Source organism: Porites lutea, chromosome 12, assembly GCF_958299795.1.
Source record: "Porites lutea chromosome 12, jaPorLute2.1, whole genome shotgun sequence".
NCBI classification, from domain to species: Eukaryota; Metazoa; Cnidaria; class Anthozoa; order Scleractinia; family Poritidae; genus Porites; species Porites lutea.
In genome coordinates this window covers 8,591,550-8,608,263 of record NC_133212.1, presented here as the reverse complement: position 1 = coordinate 8,608,263, position 16,714 = coordinate 8,591,550, and the positions used below count along the sequence as shown (strand labels likewise).

The 16,714-nt window shown below is 40.4% G+C and overlaps 1 protein-coding gene and 1 pseudogene across 1 annotated transcript in view; both read right to left on the bottom strand.

The window, feature by feature from the left end:
* Nucleotides 1-871: 871 nt before the first annotated feature.
* Nucleotides 872-4,024, bottom strand: LOC140953674 (microfibril-associated glycoprotein 4-like; annotated as a pseudogene).
* Nucleotides 4,025-7,611: 3,587 nt separating this feature from the next.
* LOC140953673 (microfibril-associated glycoprotein 4-like) overlaps nt 7,612-16,714 on the bottom strand; it is an 11,778-nt gene continuing 2,675 nt past the window's right edge. The window contains exons 3-5 of the mRNA XM_073403086.1: nt 9,329-9,446; nt 8,767-9,196; nt 7,612-7,855 (exon numbers count right to left, since the gene is read on the bottom strand). Of these exons, the coding sequence (XP_073259187.1) occupies nt 7,612-7,855; nt 8,767-9,196; nt 9,329-9,446 (792 nt within the window). The remainder of the gene's footprint in view (nt 7,856-8,766; nt 9,197-9,328; nt 9,447-16,714) is intronic.

Below are 16,714 nucleotides of genomic sequence, written 5' to 3'. Positions count from 1 at the left end.
CATAAGTTTCTTTAAATAAAAGATATGTTAAAGGAGCTGTGTCACGACAGTCCAGTTCATTTTGTTTAATTTTTCCCGTGGCAGTGTACACTTTTAATCCCCAATTTTAATATCTTGCCGCGTTCCGCATCTTTTCTCAACTCATGTTGACTCCTTTTCAGGATTCGTTGAAATTACATAAAGTTTCTCTGAAATAATAGGGACTTTAAGATCCAACGACGCGACGGCTGACGAGGACGTCAAAAAACAGTAGGTCAAAACAACAAGTTTGCACGTGCATCTAGCTTGTTTGTACATTTCTTTGCCTGTTTTTGCGCGACTACGACTTGAAAATGCCTAATTTCGCATGTTTTGGAGTGATTAAACAAGCAACGACGAAATTTTATTTCATTTCCTGAACCTTTGGATAAGGTCCCTAGGAATTCAACTCCAGGAGAATTAGCCTACACTTGACAAAGTAAGTGGGTAGGAATAATTAGACTTAAAGAACGCAAATTCTTTTTTAAAGCGAAGTTCTCGTTGCCTTCGCGTCGTTGGACTCTTAAAGTCCCCAACAGTCATAATGAGCGACCTTGGTACATTTAATACCTAAATGATTATATATTGAAAATTATATCATCATTGACGTCATGTAAAACATTAGCGGGGCAGGTTGCGGCGAGTGCTGGTGTCTGGCTATGTTGTGCTTGTGCTGAAAATTTTCACATTTTGTATCACCAAATTGTATCTAGGGTTGTTGACATAAGCCCCATGCCTCGTTGGGCTCTTTACCATTTTTTTCATCTGCTTTTTTAGCCCAGCGATGACGTGACTATATGACCGAAGCTTAAATGATGCCACAGTTAAATTGTTGCAATGTCACTTTTTTTTTTCACGGTTTTGGCTTTAACTTCATCTCAGTGCGTTGTAGTGAGTAACGCATTCCTCTAAATGTGGTCCATTTTACTCCATCACTGATACGACTGGTGCTGTAAGGTCCTCCATGGTACAAACCATTAAGATTTGCCCAGCTGCATGAATGATACCACCATGCACCGTGGTGTCTTACAGCACAGGGTGTCACAGCGCGGTCCACATCATTGTCAGCATCTTTTGTTGAAAACTGTCGACCACTGTAGAGAAAGAGCAATGACGTGCCTGCTTAAATGAGTACCACAGACAAACTATGTTTCAAGCTGGAAGGAGTATTAGTATTTTCGTGTTTGATTTATTTGTAAGCACTTTAGCCTGAGATCAGGCCCTCAAGAAGCTCAGCGTTCAAACAAAGTATTAAAGGTCTTTCTGAAAAGTCATATTTTGTCCAAACGTTTCTTTGCATTGCCATATCAATTTGCTACTTTACATCGCCATTTTACTGGTAGCATAGATATGTAAACACGTGGCAACTCACCATAAGATATTTTGAAAAGGTTAGCACGTCGCGACTAGGGTTTGGCTAACTGCGTGCCAAGAAATGTTAATTAAGTAACATTACGACAATGAATATCTTGTTGTTGTCTTCTCACATTAAATATGATTTGAATTAAAAGAGGTGGTCTTCGATGGGGATTGATTATCGTGAGAGTAGAAAGAATCGAAAAAGATCAGAGATGTTATTGGTCGTGTGTCAGTTAAGCTGTGATGTTATTGGCTATGAAGGACTCGTAATTAGTAACTGGTGCGTTTCGATCCGTCTATTGTCACAGTTAAACAGTCGTCTATTGTTAGTCAAATTTTCAGTTGTCCAGTCGTTCTGTACGAGAGAACCAATTACTGATTACGAGTATTCGTAGCCAATAACATCACGGCTTAACTGACAGACGACCAATAACATCGCAACGTAATTGACCAATCAGACCAATAACCAGAGTATAATACCATCAACTGACGTGATACAACTCACTTTGACTCTGAAGATGACTACCGCACAGGTTGTCGAAACGTCAGTCACTATCAACAGCAACAGTCCTATTCAAGACTACTTTCACCTGGACGATCAAACTCAACCTACTTTTGAAATAACTTGGTTGTAAAGAAAAGGATATATAAAAGATGGTTGATTATAAAATTGGCCTCTGACTATGAAATTGGCCAAGGTGTTTTCCTCCTTACAAATAAACCAGCTATTTGTTTACCTCAGGGTGGCCCCTCTGCCGTTGTCTACCATCGAGTCACCAGCCATACCATTGTATCCTCCAATCGTAATCCTGTATTTATCTGCTTCGTCAGCTACTTGAAATGTTGTATACTCTGCGTATGTTATGTTGCCGTCAAAGTCCTCCAGGTCAACTCTTAGCATGACGTCAGCAGAAGCTGTCAAACGATGAAGATAATCGTTTCCAAGCCAGAACTCACCGTTTAGTTGTCCAAACCCGTTTTTGTATGACTCCCAGCCCTGAAAAAAATCAACCGAACCGTCTAAACGTCTCTGAAAGACGGTCCAACCTCCGCCGTCCGTAGTCATGTCACACAGTACTTGTATTGGGCTGCCACCATCTGGGTTGATGTAGTAGATTCCAGTAGATGTCAAAGCACTTTGACCAAGTTTAGAGCAGTCTTTTACTACCTCTGAAAAAGGTAATTAACAGAAAATGAGCTTTTAACGTACTCGATAAGGCAATAAAAGCGTGAAATTTGGCTTTCATAACATCTCAAGAATTATTCAGACTGAGCTTCATTTATATTTACTAAATGTCCGCGTCATAAACTTCGAGAAAGCCTTTGACTCCGAGTTTAAACGTTGCTTTCTAAATAGAGACAAGTTCAAAACAAATTGAAATTGACAGATGTTCACAGATGAAGAAACAACTTTGAGCCGTAGTCAATCACTTTCCATCCCCAGGGAGGGAGGGAGGAGACTCTGAAGGGCTCTGAAGGGGGGGAGGGGGGGGGGTGAAACCTTACCGCAAGGTATTGCACCATAGCCATTGTGGCATTTGCATGTAAAGCTGTCTTTGGAATAGTCTGGGATGCAGATTCCTTTGTCACCGCAAGGATCTACGTTGCTGGCTTGGCAGACACTCTGTTATATAAAAAAACAAAACACGAAAACAAAAAAACAAAAACAAAAACAAAACAACAACAACAGATACATCACTTGTAAACAATAACAACGAGTTTCCATATTTTTTGTAGCTATTTTTTCCTTCAGGTCAAGTTCAAACGTCGCATTTTACATGTGCCGATTTTAATGCTTATGAGGAAAGAAAATCCTTTGTTCGAGCTCATTTGCATTCGGCACTGTGGGATATGCTGCGACAATTGAAACTCTCCGAAGAGGCAATCCTTTACTCCGGGGGGGGGGGGGGGAGGGTACTCAACAAATATTTATACGGGGAGTCTCCGCCCCGAGGTCCAGCCCCGTACTCTTTTATGTACCATTTTTCACGAAAAAGGTATCCCTTTCGTATACCTTCTATTAACAAATGGTACCCCTTTCATATACCTTGTTTAGAACTTTGCTGATCCCTTTTAACTGCTGTAAATGCACTGTCGTCTTTAAAAATAGGAATCAATCACAAAAATAGAACGTTTTCTCGACTTCATAAAGCCATACAATTCATCTGTTAGCCCTTTGGGTCCTTTCACAGACCCAAATGACAGATTTCCCTTGAAGCCTGAAAAAGGTACCCCTTTCTGGCGGAGCCTTCCCATATTGGCCATTATAGGGAGTACCCCCCCGGGCCTTTACTGATGACCATTCCTCTTTCACCTTTATTACCTCCATTCCTCTCTACTTGAAATTGTCATCTTTTGTGAAGTTACCAAAGCCAACAGATTTATCAGAACCATTTAACTGACACAAGAAATTCCCGGCTTTATGCTTCTTGAGTCCAAAGTTATACGAGCGGCATTGCTCTTCATCGACACATCGAAGCCTACACTCACCCTCTGCATCAACTTGCATTTCTTTTATCACGCTTCCGTTCAACAGCCTTCCTTTTTTCTCCTCAGCAAAGTTAACAGCTTTAAAACGAGGTTCTGAGATTCGGCTTAAGCTGGAAACATGTTCAGAAAAAACGAGTACAAGCCATAGCAGCAGCATTTTCAACTGGACTTTGAGCTTACGATATAACAGGTGTTTTAAGATATATTAATTCGTCCTTGGAAAGTGATCAATTTTACTGGTGCTCAGCACCTTTTCGTTGTGCTGGAGGCTAGAACGATATTGTGTATTAACCGGTGACCAAGGCCATAAATAGTAAGTATTCGTTAGACAAATGAACCATTTATCCAAACGTTTATGATCTCAGAAACTAATGTAGGGACTGCGGGAAACGTTTGGATCGTGCTTTGCCTTGGACAAGTTCAAGCTGAACAAAAGGAAGGACCCAGCAAAAATTTATATTGGTTTTATGGGAAAACTCTGGGTTGAAATGTTTCAAGCGACCTAACTGAAACCATCATATTGCTGAAGTTTTCAAGAAATCGCCCCGTTTATGAATATGTAGCGCTATCGCTATAGAGTTGTTAGAGCTGCATAATTAAAGACAAATGAAATCACAAAAACACAAATTTAAACGTAAAAGAAGTTGGAAAATTATAGATAAAATGAATTTTCATTCCGTAAATTAGAATCGCTTCAAGAATGTGTTATGTCAGTAATCAGTAAACTCAATATACCCTGTTTTTAAACAGGGTATATTGTACCTTTTTCTGCGGGGGTTATCTTAAAGAGCGAAGTTATTCCAAGACTCTTTTAGTATGTTGCCGTAAGAGGACGGACTTGGACGGTTTGGTACATACAACGTTTTTTGTACTTGAAGTCTTTTTGATACATATTTTCGGTAACTTTTGTTTCTTGCAATAATCATCAATCTTTTTCCTTTGCTTAATATTAAGAAGACGCTTGCACCTCTTTAACTGGACTTGTAATGAAAAAGTCTTGTAATCACCCTCTCTTTTTATTTTGTACTGTTTTATTCATCGTTTTATTTTTACGTTTAATAAAATTGTACCATTAAAGATTTTTTTATAGCATTTTATTTGGCTGTCTTCAAGCCGCCTTTTCCGTGTCTAAAATTAATTTATTTACTCCTAGAAGTGAATATTGAAATCTGCTGAAAGGGGTAGCAGTTAAGGCACATCTTGAAGAGTGGCCCGTAAGGAGCAGTAACTAAAGGCTTCTCCTTCCCCTACTGAACAGAACGGCGTCTTCTGCGACTGTTTCGCAAGCTTTCAAATCGCCAACACTTTCATCTTAAAGATGAAATGTTTAGCTTTCATTCGAAATACTTCGTTTACGGAGAACTGAAAAGGGCGCCTCAAAAATTGAGTTTTTGCTTCAAGTGTCCGGATACTGGTGCCGTTCGGATACTGGGCAACATACTGTATGCTAGCCTGGGAGTAGGCCTCGAGCAAGCGTACAACATTACTCTGCTATCAAACACCGTTTCCCTAGCGCAAACCTCATTTGATCTGGTGGAAGTTGAATGTAGTGACATTGGACTAGTGCTCAGTGATAGGAAGACGAGGGTACTAACATGTAACGTGGAAAGTCAGCCACCTCTACGCTCTCGACGGTCAAATCTTGGGGGAGTCCCGGACATCAAATACCTTGATTCAAGGGTCAACTTCTCCGAAAAGGACATTAAAGTCAGGAAGAGCCTAGCCCGGTAGGCAATTAACGACACGTCGAGTATCTGGACATCCAGTCTTTTTAGAGGTCTTAAGATACGACTCTTTTAAGCGACGATAGACTCTGTTTGGCTTTATGGCTGCAAAGGGGGGTCACTTACTATCACTATGGAAAAGTCCCCCAATGGATCATATACCCCCATGCTCCACGGTGTCCAAAACACCAGTTGGCGAGACCGAGTCACCAACCCAGACCTCACGGCGACTTTCCAACTTTGTCAGACAGGATCGGCTTGGTCTTGCTGACCATTGCCACCGTAGCCCCGAATTGCCAGCAGGCCAGCTTGTCCTGTGGCAAGCAACACACGAACACCTACGATGCGCGCGGTCGCCTAGTGTGCACATTCACAGAAACCCTGATGAGGGAGGCTAGGGTCGTATCCACCAGCGAACTCTCATCCCGCTTGGACAACAGAGCGCGCTGGGCAGCCAAGCGACTACAGCAGTTCGGCCGAAGCCGCCTGAATGAATGAATGAATGGAAGAAAGAATTCAGTTTAAATTTTGAGATATTTCTATTAGAATTGAAATGACGATTTTATTACCATTCTCATCTTTTTAGTTTTTCCTTAAAATATGGCGTTGTGTTTATGAGAAACAGTCATCAAGTTCTAGTATTGAAAGAATATGAAATTCTCTAACTTATCAGTGACACATTATCCTGGTGCAGCTGTCTTCTCCAAATTCAGGAACTGAATCGTAGTGACAGTTCGCACCTCATAACTGCGAACTGGGCTGTTTCTCTATAAAAGCAGGACGCCAGAGATTACAATTGTAAGCTTAATTTAAAATTGTAAAGAACCTGTGAAGATTGAGAAAAAGAGAAATATACAGCTAAAACCTACCAGTACTGAGCGTTCGCTTTTGTATAGCGAGCCAGGGCTAGTCCCTGTCGAATTGGTTACCCGAGCTTAATGCAAATTGCATGGGAAAAACTATATAAAACTGGCATTTCAGCAGTGGTCGAAAATTTACGGTCAAAGAGATTGTGAGTATTCGTATTCCGGATTATAATCAATCGGACTTGCCTTTTATGTACTTTTCGTATTTTTTTATCATTTAAATTATGCCTGAAAATATCATGACTAAATTCAACTCTCAGGTTGGAAGGTTATAATGATATCACTGTTATATGAAATTAACCACCGGCGTCTATTAAAGCTTGTAAATCCCAGCAGTATACGACTAACTCCTTTCACCAGTCTGCTAATCAAGCGATAACGTGACTTGATGACTGAATTCAATAGACCTTCTTCACGATGCCCGCCATCTTTGCATACGCTCTAGGATCGATTGGGGTAAAAGCTATGTCACGTGGTATTTCAGGGGGGAACAAGTGATAAAATTTGCAAATACGCCGAGTAATCGCGGTCGAGTTTATTAATTCTATCAAAACGAGACGACGATTTGATAGTCCTCCAAAATGTTCATATCGAATTTTGGCAAGATTTCGTCATTACTGTTTGCCAGGAGGATATCTCCGGTCACTACTGCATACGAAAAAGTAACAATGATCACTTCCACCCATTTTTTTATATTATCGTCTTTAAGATGAAAAGGTCTTCATTTCCTGTTGTCTAGAATAAACAAACTCAACCGCGATCTCTTCCACTGGCAATTTTTTCTCACTTGTTTGCCCCCTGAGAAACCAAGTGACATTGCTTTAATACCATCAGCCCTTGAGCGCGTGCAAAGATGGCGGTTATCATGAATAATTTCTATTTGTGTAAAGCAGTAATCTTCAATAGCATTCCAAGGTCTAAGATAGTGGGGAGAACGGGTCGAGAAGAAAGTGCAAAAAGCCGCGTGAGTGCCTGGCACAGGCTATAAAATGCAAAAACCAACGCAAGAAAAGTCATACTTGGACTCATTCTTGGCCCGGGAGTTTTATGAGTGCAGGTACCAAACGCTTCAAATGCCTACCTATGATCGCAATTTTTAAATTGCGATTCATTTAATAATGATGCGATGCGGTGCGTATCACTGTTGTTTAATTTTACGTTTTAGGTTTTAATTTCATCTCAGTGCGTTTTAGTGAGTAATGCTGTCCTCTAAACGTGACCCATTTTACTCCATCACCGATACGACTGGTGCTGTATGGTCCTCCATGATACAAACCATTAAGATTTGCCCAGCTGCAAGAGTGATACCACCATGCACCATAGTGCCTTACAGCACAAGGACCCCATACAATGTTGTCCAGATCATTGTCAGCATCTTTAGTCGAAAACTGTAGACCACTGTGAAAGAAAAAAAGTGTTGAGAAAAATGAAGACTAAAACGAAATGCTCGTTTGAAACAGCTCAACTATAATTTCTGCTTGATTTGTCTGAGAGTGCATAAAGGATCTCCTTGATCTAATGATATAAATTTCTGTATTATTGTGCTACCGGTAATTTGAGACTTTTGCTGGTGGCAAAGATATGCGGACACTTGCCAGCTTTAATAGTATGTATAGGAACGTTAAATAGTTTAAGAATGCAGATGCGACTCCTCTAAGATGCCCATAAAGAGGCTATTAAATCTGGAGACTATCGATTATTATTATTCATTCAAAATATTTCCCCGATTCTGATTGGCTAAAAGCATACGAATAATTCACTATAACCAGCTACTGATGACCAAATTTGGAAGAATTTTGCGATTAATCAACCGATGACGTCAAAAGAGCAGCTTCCTTGCAGGTTAATGCACCGTTAACCGAGAAGACCTGGGGACGAGGTTGAGTTGTTTTGGTTGTGAAAACAAAAATGGAGGACATTTCTACTCGTTTCAATAGTAAGAACTAGGCGAAATAATGGCTAAAAACAATGCAAGAACTGCTAGAAGACAACTCGAAGGGCGACATCTGCTATTTTACAATTATTGAATTCGGCTTTCTTATCATATGAAGAATTATGAAGATCTCGGATGGGCGTTATCCGCCTCGGCCTACGGCCTCCACGGATAACACCCTCCTCGACCTCTATAATTCTTCATAAGATACTCAGCCTCATTCATTCATTGTTAAATAATGAACCTGATTTGATTGCGACCTAGATGGTATGAGAGGTGGTCGGCGATGGCGACGGATTGCCTGTCGGTAAGGGTAAAAAGAGAGTGATAGATTGATATGATTGTTACAATCAGTTACCAACGATTTTTTTCTTACGTTAGGGACTCTCCTCCGTCATCTACCATTGAGTTGCCAGCCGTACCATTGTATCCTCCAAACGTAATCCTGTATTTATCTGCTTCGTCAGCTACCTGAAATGTTGTATACTCAGCGTATGCTATGTTGCCATCAAAGTCCTCCAGGTCAACTCTTAGCATAACGTCACCAGAGGCTGTCAAACGATGTAGATTGTCGTTTCCAAGCCAGAACTCACTGTTTAGATCTCCAAATCCATTTTTGTATGATTCCCAAGCCCGATAAAAATCTACCGAGCCATCTAAACGTCTCTGAAAGACGGTCCAACCTCCACCGTCCGTAGTCATGTCACAGAGTACTTGTATTGGACTGCCACCATCTGGGATGATGTAGTAGACTCCACTTGATGTGGCACCACTTTGACCAAGTTTAAAGCAGTCTTTTATTAATTCTGAAATGGGTAATTAAAAGGTCAATGAGCTTGAGTGTAACTTTTGACTGACTATCCATAAAGTCGTGTATAGTTAAAGCCTCATTTCATCCCCTGGAGAAGATCCTTAGAGGTGAAACGTTTGCAGCTTACCGCATGGTCTTCCTCCATAGCCTTTGTCACATTTGCATGTAAAGCTGTCCTTGGAATAATCGGGGATGCAGATTCCTTTGTCACCGCAAGGATCTACGCTGCTGGCTTCGCAGACGCTCTGTTCTCAACATAAACAAGTACAGCAACAACGTCAATTTAGGGTTTTATGAATAAAGGGGCACGTGAACGTGATGTGCTCTCGGCCTAATGATACTCCATTTCCCTTCAAATACCTGCCACGAAGCCTGACTAAGTACATGACCGAGGAAGATGATGAGCAGGAAGATAACCTCCTAGAATGTGGACTCTTAGCCTAGACAAGGCTGTGCGGTCAGGGCATGTTTATATCGTCACGTTGTCTCAATAGTTTACCCTCAATAGCAATCTATTCCTTAACATTTTTATGACACTGTTTGTAATTCAATAATATTCCTGGATAGCCTTAGGATGGATAAGACAAACATTAATGCGCTTGTACAATCACTTGAGTGTTCTTTACTTTTAATATACAAAAATCCATTTTCAATTAAACAGTAGAAATTCAAACAAATTTGGCCTGAATTTCAGTCCATTAAATGTATATCCTTCAAAAACCTCTCTATTTCAACTTTTTGGGAGGTAGCTAGGTTTGCATGAAATGGTACTCCTTAGCGCATTTAACTGCGGTCACAATGTCATGTCTCTGGGCAGAGCTTCAAGCACGGCAGTGGGTCTTAAAAGCCTCCATGGTCTGAGTAGTGTTAAACAGGGTTCTGTTGTTTTGTGAATAAGGTTATTTCCACACAAGTTCCAGAATTTCACTTTTTATACACATTTATTGCTCCTCTAAAAAACACTATGAATTATTTTCTAAATAAATATAAAAACCGAAGAAAACCTTAAGGCAAATACTAAGTTTTCTAGTTCTAAACTGAACGAACGTATTTCCAGACCTAAGGGTAATTTTCTTAAGTGATTTTTTCGTAACTTAAACGTTAAGAGTTGATGTCAGTAAGGATCAAAGATCGGGCGGACAGAGCTCAAAATTTGATTTCGCCTATACTTTGTACATTGGTAGGCCCAGGTACTATATATATGAAATCAAGGTTTATTTGGCTAAATATTGTTTCGTTTCAAAGAAATTTGATTTTAACTGTAAACGGTATTTTTCGTCGTAATAACCTTGAAAATTGCCAACTTTCACGAAGTTATTGAGTCATTTAGTCGATTGTTTTAAGGTGTCTTCACGGATATCCAGTTAATCTAAAGCTATTTCAGTCCACTGATTCCCAAAACAGCTCGCTAACGCTGCTCACAAAAAATATATGATTTTTTAAAGAAGCACACCAACATCCTTCTCGAATTTGGTGCAATGGCTGGTCAAAACAACATGTCAGAAATGCCCGCGGTACGCAACGAATCACACCAGAAAACCTTTTGGTATTCTTTAAAAGGATAGTTTTAACTATCTACAAGCTTATATGTTTGGGATCTTTCGTACTTTTTTGACAAATACTTCTTAAAGTGAGCACAATTCCTCCTTCCGCCATCTTGGAATGTCTTACATTACCGAAACAGGCGAAACGGAAGTCACCGCTACCGCATCGAACGGTACATATTTTTTCACTTCTTTTGACTAAAGAATCTCCCATAAGCTTTAAGATCAACCAAATGTACCTGTAATCAAGTCCAATGTCAAGAAAAAGCAGCAAGAAACGCACCATACTTCGGCGAATACTGTCTACAATCGTAGTCTGCAAAAACTAAAAGTGACTCCGTGCTGTGACTCGGGCAACGTTTGGACTTTGACGCGCTTCACTGAGTCTCACTTGTGTACCCTTCGCTTGAGCTTTCAATCAATCCGTTTCAATTTTAGTTTTGATAAGTCTCATTCCATGGGCACTTTTAACTCTCCATCCCGCATCTCGTATAACAATATTCCATTTGTCACGCAATATGTGTGACAAATGAACCGGAAATGAAATTCTCCTCAAACTCCTTTTCGGCATTTTAAGAAACTTTCCTGACTTAACAAAGTGAATCCTTCACTAAAACGGTCTAAATCAGAGGCTGCAATTTTTAAATTAAGTTTATGTGGGTAAATTAAATGATCTCAACTTTAACTATAATCACACATATATCTAGAAATATCAAACCGAAACTAATACCATCATTTTTTTAGAAATGACGGCGAAAATGCATGTCTTTGAAAATCTACTGATTTTCACATATCAATCCTTCGTTAAAAGAAAAAGTTAGGGTAACTAACTTCTTTTTCGTCACCAGAGCTGCTATCAGTTTTTTTGGCTGGTCAAAAACCACGCAATCTGCTAATATGTACAAAGCCTCTGCTGAAAAACAAAATTGGTTCGCAATTCTTTGCCTTATCTTGTATTTTTTCTTGTTGTTCATTGTTCAGAAGCAAGGAAATTCCGGTTAAACGAGTGGGCATTAAAAGTACAGTCTCTTTATCTGAGCTGTGAACTTATGCATCAATTGCAGCTGCGTACAGTCCCCGCGGGCTGACCTCCTGGGTGGTCCGGGGTTGGCCAATGGCCGACCTCCGGGCAAGGCAAAATTTGCTAATGCCCTACCCCCGGGACCGACAAGGGGGAAAATATCCCACAGTGGCCCTCAGGCGGGGGGGGGACTAGGTGCAGCTGGAATTGATTGATGCATTGGGGCATTGCATTTTGCCTGACCCGTGGTCCCTGAAAACTTAAGTTATAATCACGTATTATAACAACCTCGTTCCCAGGGTTCTCTCCTAGGAGAGAACCCTGGGAACGAGGTTGGTGTTATAACAGGATACAAGCTTACAATTTCTTAGCTCGATTGTTCTAGTCGATTACACTCGAGCACAAAAGCACTCCTTAACGACCTGCGTAATACGACTTATAAGTGGCTTTTTTCGTTTCTCCGTGATATCATCCACGTTTAAGCCAATATCTTCACAAATGTCCCTTAGCACTGCAACTGTTAAGGTAGATAATTTCTTTGTATGAACCAAACTGCAAGTGTTACTGGAAAGGGCGACAATGGGGTGGCGTAAAGCAATTTCTTCGCTGACAACTTCCTTTAGGTGCGAATGTAAGGCCTCTGCCTCGACTGCACACTGCTCTTCGTCTTCACTTCCACTTTCTTCGTTCGATGTTGCTGACGTTTTTCGAATCCTTGCTGCCAGTCTTGAGAAGAATCCTGCCACCTGCTGTGGCGAAAGAATATCCTTTCCACTGAAAATACGAGCAGCCTTTTCGTCCCTCACTCTTCGCATTTCTTGCGATACCTGTTGTGGATCTGCCTTTTTACCACACTCCTCCCCGATGAGAAACTGTTCTGTGAGGAACTTTCTTTGTTCTTCTGTAAACTGGGTTCTACTCCTTGTTGTTTTAAGAGCCCATCCCATCTCAAGTGTGGAATGTAGTTTATCAACTGAGATTTTTGATGCCGCGTAGAAACAAAAAGTTGGAACTTTCGTTTGCTCTCCAGTTATTCTCGCAGCGTATCCTTTTCTGGCTTTGTCAAACAGTGTTTCTTTTTCTAGCGCGCGCTTGTGCGTTAAACAGTGATCGGCAACTTCTGATTCCATTGTAACGTGCACCTAAAATGTGAAAGATTATTATCGTCGTCATCATCATAGTTATCACAATCATCATAATTTTTACTATGATTTTTCGTTATTAATATCAGCTGCTTTAGGGTAAAATCTTTTAAAAGTAGTAAAAGAAGTTTGAAACTTATTAAAGCTTGTCCAAACCGCTTAAAGGGCGCAAATTGAAGATAGCTTCCGCTTAATCAATGTTTCGAGGTTTAGCCTCAATACTAGTTAGTACAATGCAGCCAGAGAAAGTTGACTTTCATGTTTATGACCAATTCGGTTAAATTTAGCATAAATCCAGCCAAAGTACAAAGTTAACAATCTACTAAAAGAATAACCAAATATTAAGATAGCCTTACCTTGTAATCAGACCGCAGATATTGTTTGGCAGACCGAAGTGTTTGTTTCATTTCCTTGGCCCAGGCTTGTGACTTTGCTTGATCTGCTATCTTGTCTACTATCTCGCTAAGATCTTCTATTGCCTTACTGCCTTGTGCAGAGAAGTTATCCAAGCCCTGCAGAGAGGTGTGCACTGACGCAGAGCAAACGTCTAGTACTCGGAGCTGTGTGCGCTTGCTCATCGGAGTGAAATTGGTCTCGGTACAAAACTGAAAATACTGTTGTGTTATCCGTTCTGGTATTAGCATCCGTACGACATTAGGTGTTTTAATCACCCCCCCTGTTGAAAGTTTCAGCATCTTTTCTCCAAATGGCATGTCTTGTACAATATGAGAACTTGTAATAAAGTCGAGAAAATGATCAACTTTGGCGAAATCAACCTTCATACGCCTAGTGATATCAGTAGGTACGATCGCACCTCTACCATGTAACCGTCTATGATGCCGCGCGATGTTAAATCTGTAAGGCGTCACCCCGGGAATGTAATGCGTCAGTTCCTTAAGCGATAGTTTATCTGCCAAGAGGGACAAAATTTGTCTTCTCGTGCTCCAGTGAGTTGCGTTTAAATAGCTTTCTGCTAAGGCTTGTAAAATTTCTTCTTCGGCTCGTGTTCTCTCAGATGGTAAGCTTTCACCTAATGTGGTCAATAATTTATCACTTTGTCCTGGAGCAATTACTTCAAGAACCTCTAGAACACTTTGTTTTGCTTTACGGCTGTACCTTCTCTTTGTGCGCTCGTTAGCACTTTCCCATGGAACGGACAACTTATGTCGAACAGGGCTTACATCACGAGAGGCTAAAAAATCGTTTAACTTTTTTAAAGGCTCTTTTGCCGTGTCTACTTGGCTTCTATGCGGTGTGTTCTCAAAATCAGAATCTTCCAAATCCGATTCTGGGATGAATATACTCTCTCTTCTTTCATCAACATGAATTACTTGGGCTGCTGCAGTTTCTGCCTAAAATTTCACAAAATTAAAAAAAAAATTAAAAAGTCTGAAGTAAGACCCCAAAATACTTCTTCTTCCAGTTTCGTTGTTGTCAGTACAAACATAAAACAGTTTGAACGTACTCAAAATTGGATTCAAACTAGCTGCGTACGGTTTCTAATATTACAAGGAAAGATCTTTGTAGTTTGTAGACGTAAATCACAGAATGTCATACTTACCAGAGTAAGCTCACCTAGATGCTCTGTAAGTTCGTCAAAATCTGATTGTGGCAGACTGCTTTCAGGGGTATGTGTTTGTTTCGTCAGATTCTTTCGACACTTAGTACAAATCGCTAAAAAAATATAAAAAATTACAAAAATGTTAACCCACTCTTTTCTGCGTAGACTATATGCGAGGCTACCCTTCGAAATCGGTAAGGCGCAGCTTGGTTTTCTTGCCGGAACAAAGATATCTTGCATAGTGTGAACATAGGGTTAAAGGCCTGTTTATGTGAAGTGAGCCAGCCCGATTAGTCCAGCTTGCCCGCTTTATCCGGCTGGCTCGGCTTATACCCTGTGTCCTTATAAAATTTTTGCTATGTTTATATGAGAGACCAGGCTGACGAGATACTGGTTGCCTGAGGAGAGATTTCTGCAAGTGGGTCAGTCCGGCTTCATATATTAACAAAACGGAAATTTTAAAGGGAACCAAGGTATTAGCCGAACCATTCCAATAAAACGGGCCAGCCTAGCTAACTGAACTGACTCACCGTTTTAACGACGGCAGAGATATGTTTGATGTGTTATATGACGTCATACGTTATAAACAAATGTTTTACTCCCGCAAGTATTACAAAAGAAGAAGAATTATATTTACCTGAACCAACTGGAATGAATTCACCAGTGGCTTCCAACATGTACTTCGACTGAGCCAAGCTACAACCCCGCTTGGCATTTTTCTTGGATTCTTCACTGTGTCCAGAGAGTTTGCCTGGAACACTGCATACCCGCTTAGACCTTCGCCCCCCCTAAACCCAAACTAACGCGGTGCAGCGGACAGATAGTCATGTCGTGGATACTTTCTGGCGTTTGGAAACAACCACTGCGGGCTAGAATAAGCTCAATTTCCGTTTCGCAGCCACTGAATTGAAGCTGTTTTTGGGGCTCGATATATTCTTTGAGCATGATACCAAGGGTACGATTTTACGCGACGCAGTCTTTGACTTTGGATCAGCCCCGCATTCTCCACCGACCAAAAGTGAGAAGGTACACACCATCGCTCAATATTGTAAGTCAACGTTTACGTTTAACGATTAACTCGGCGCTATTTTACTTCCTTGAGAAATTTACGGTGAAAATTAGTTTTTCGAAGAGAGACTTGTAGACTGAAACAATGATAACACAATACTGGTTGTAAGTACGCCAAAGTAATTCAATTATCAAGTGCTGCAAACGTAAATATATTTTTGATGCATCTTGTTTATGCCAGTCTCAATCCCAATTTTCATTTTAAGGGACTTTACGCCAGTCCAAATCAAAGTTTTCTCAGTTTTGAAGGGATCTTTAGCCATAGATTTTTTATTGTTTCAGTTTAAATGCCGTGTTGACAACCGCGAAGTCGCGATGTACTATTTACACAGGAGTCTGTATTTGCATAATGGCTTCGTGCGGTCCAAAAAAAAAGAGTTCGTGAATTCCTTTCCTCTAAAGGAAACGGAATATATAGCGGAGGATTTCAAAGCGGAAATCGCTGATACGTTGTTCGACGTAATGTGAAGTCTAATAACGGTGTCAAAGGTCGGTGCGTGACGTGTAGGAAATCAATGTCACGATATCATGCATGGAGTCTCAATCCTATAAGCCACTGCCAAACTGCCGTTAACTTTAAAAATAACGTAAGGGCAGCGACTTAGTGATATACCAAGCTAAATCTCACTTGCACTTATAATTTTAGACTCAATTAATCCAAAAGTAATACGATTTTTGTACGGTACTTTCTTGCAGTTTCAATATGGCGGTCATCGAAAAATCTTGCAAATTAGCAATCTTCGGGGCAGTCGTATCGAAAAACTGAAAAAGATCCCAAAGAAATGAAAATGAAATATAAAACATCTATCCTTAAACTGTAGAGAAAGCTTAGTCTGAGGATATATTTTGGCGTACCGACCGGATTTTTAGGCAAGTCTTTTATGTCACTTTAGAGCGATTCAGAAAAGGCAACGAAGTGCCTTCAACGAAAAGCTCTCTACGAGTCATATAAAATAAATTATCAGTCATTATAGACAATATTTAATTGACCAAGGGACAAGCTATTTATTCATAGTAAGAAATCATTTATAGGCTTTACCCCGCAAACTTGAAAGAGTCACGAATATAGTAAAATTTCGGTTCATCAAAGAGGTCATTTTGGTGCAAAACGGACCCAACCGATTTTATTTAATTCCCCTTATGAACGCAAAAATTAGACAAAACTAACCCTATTTTG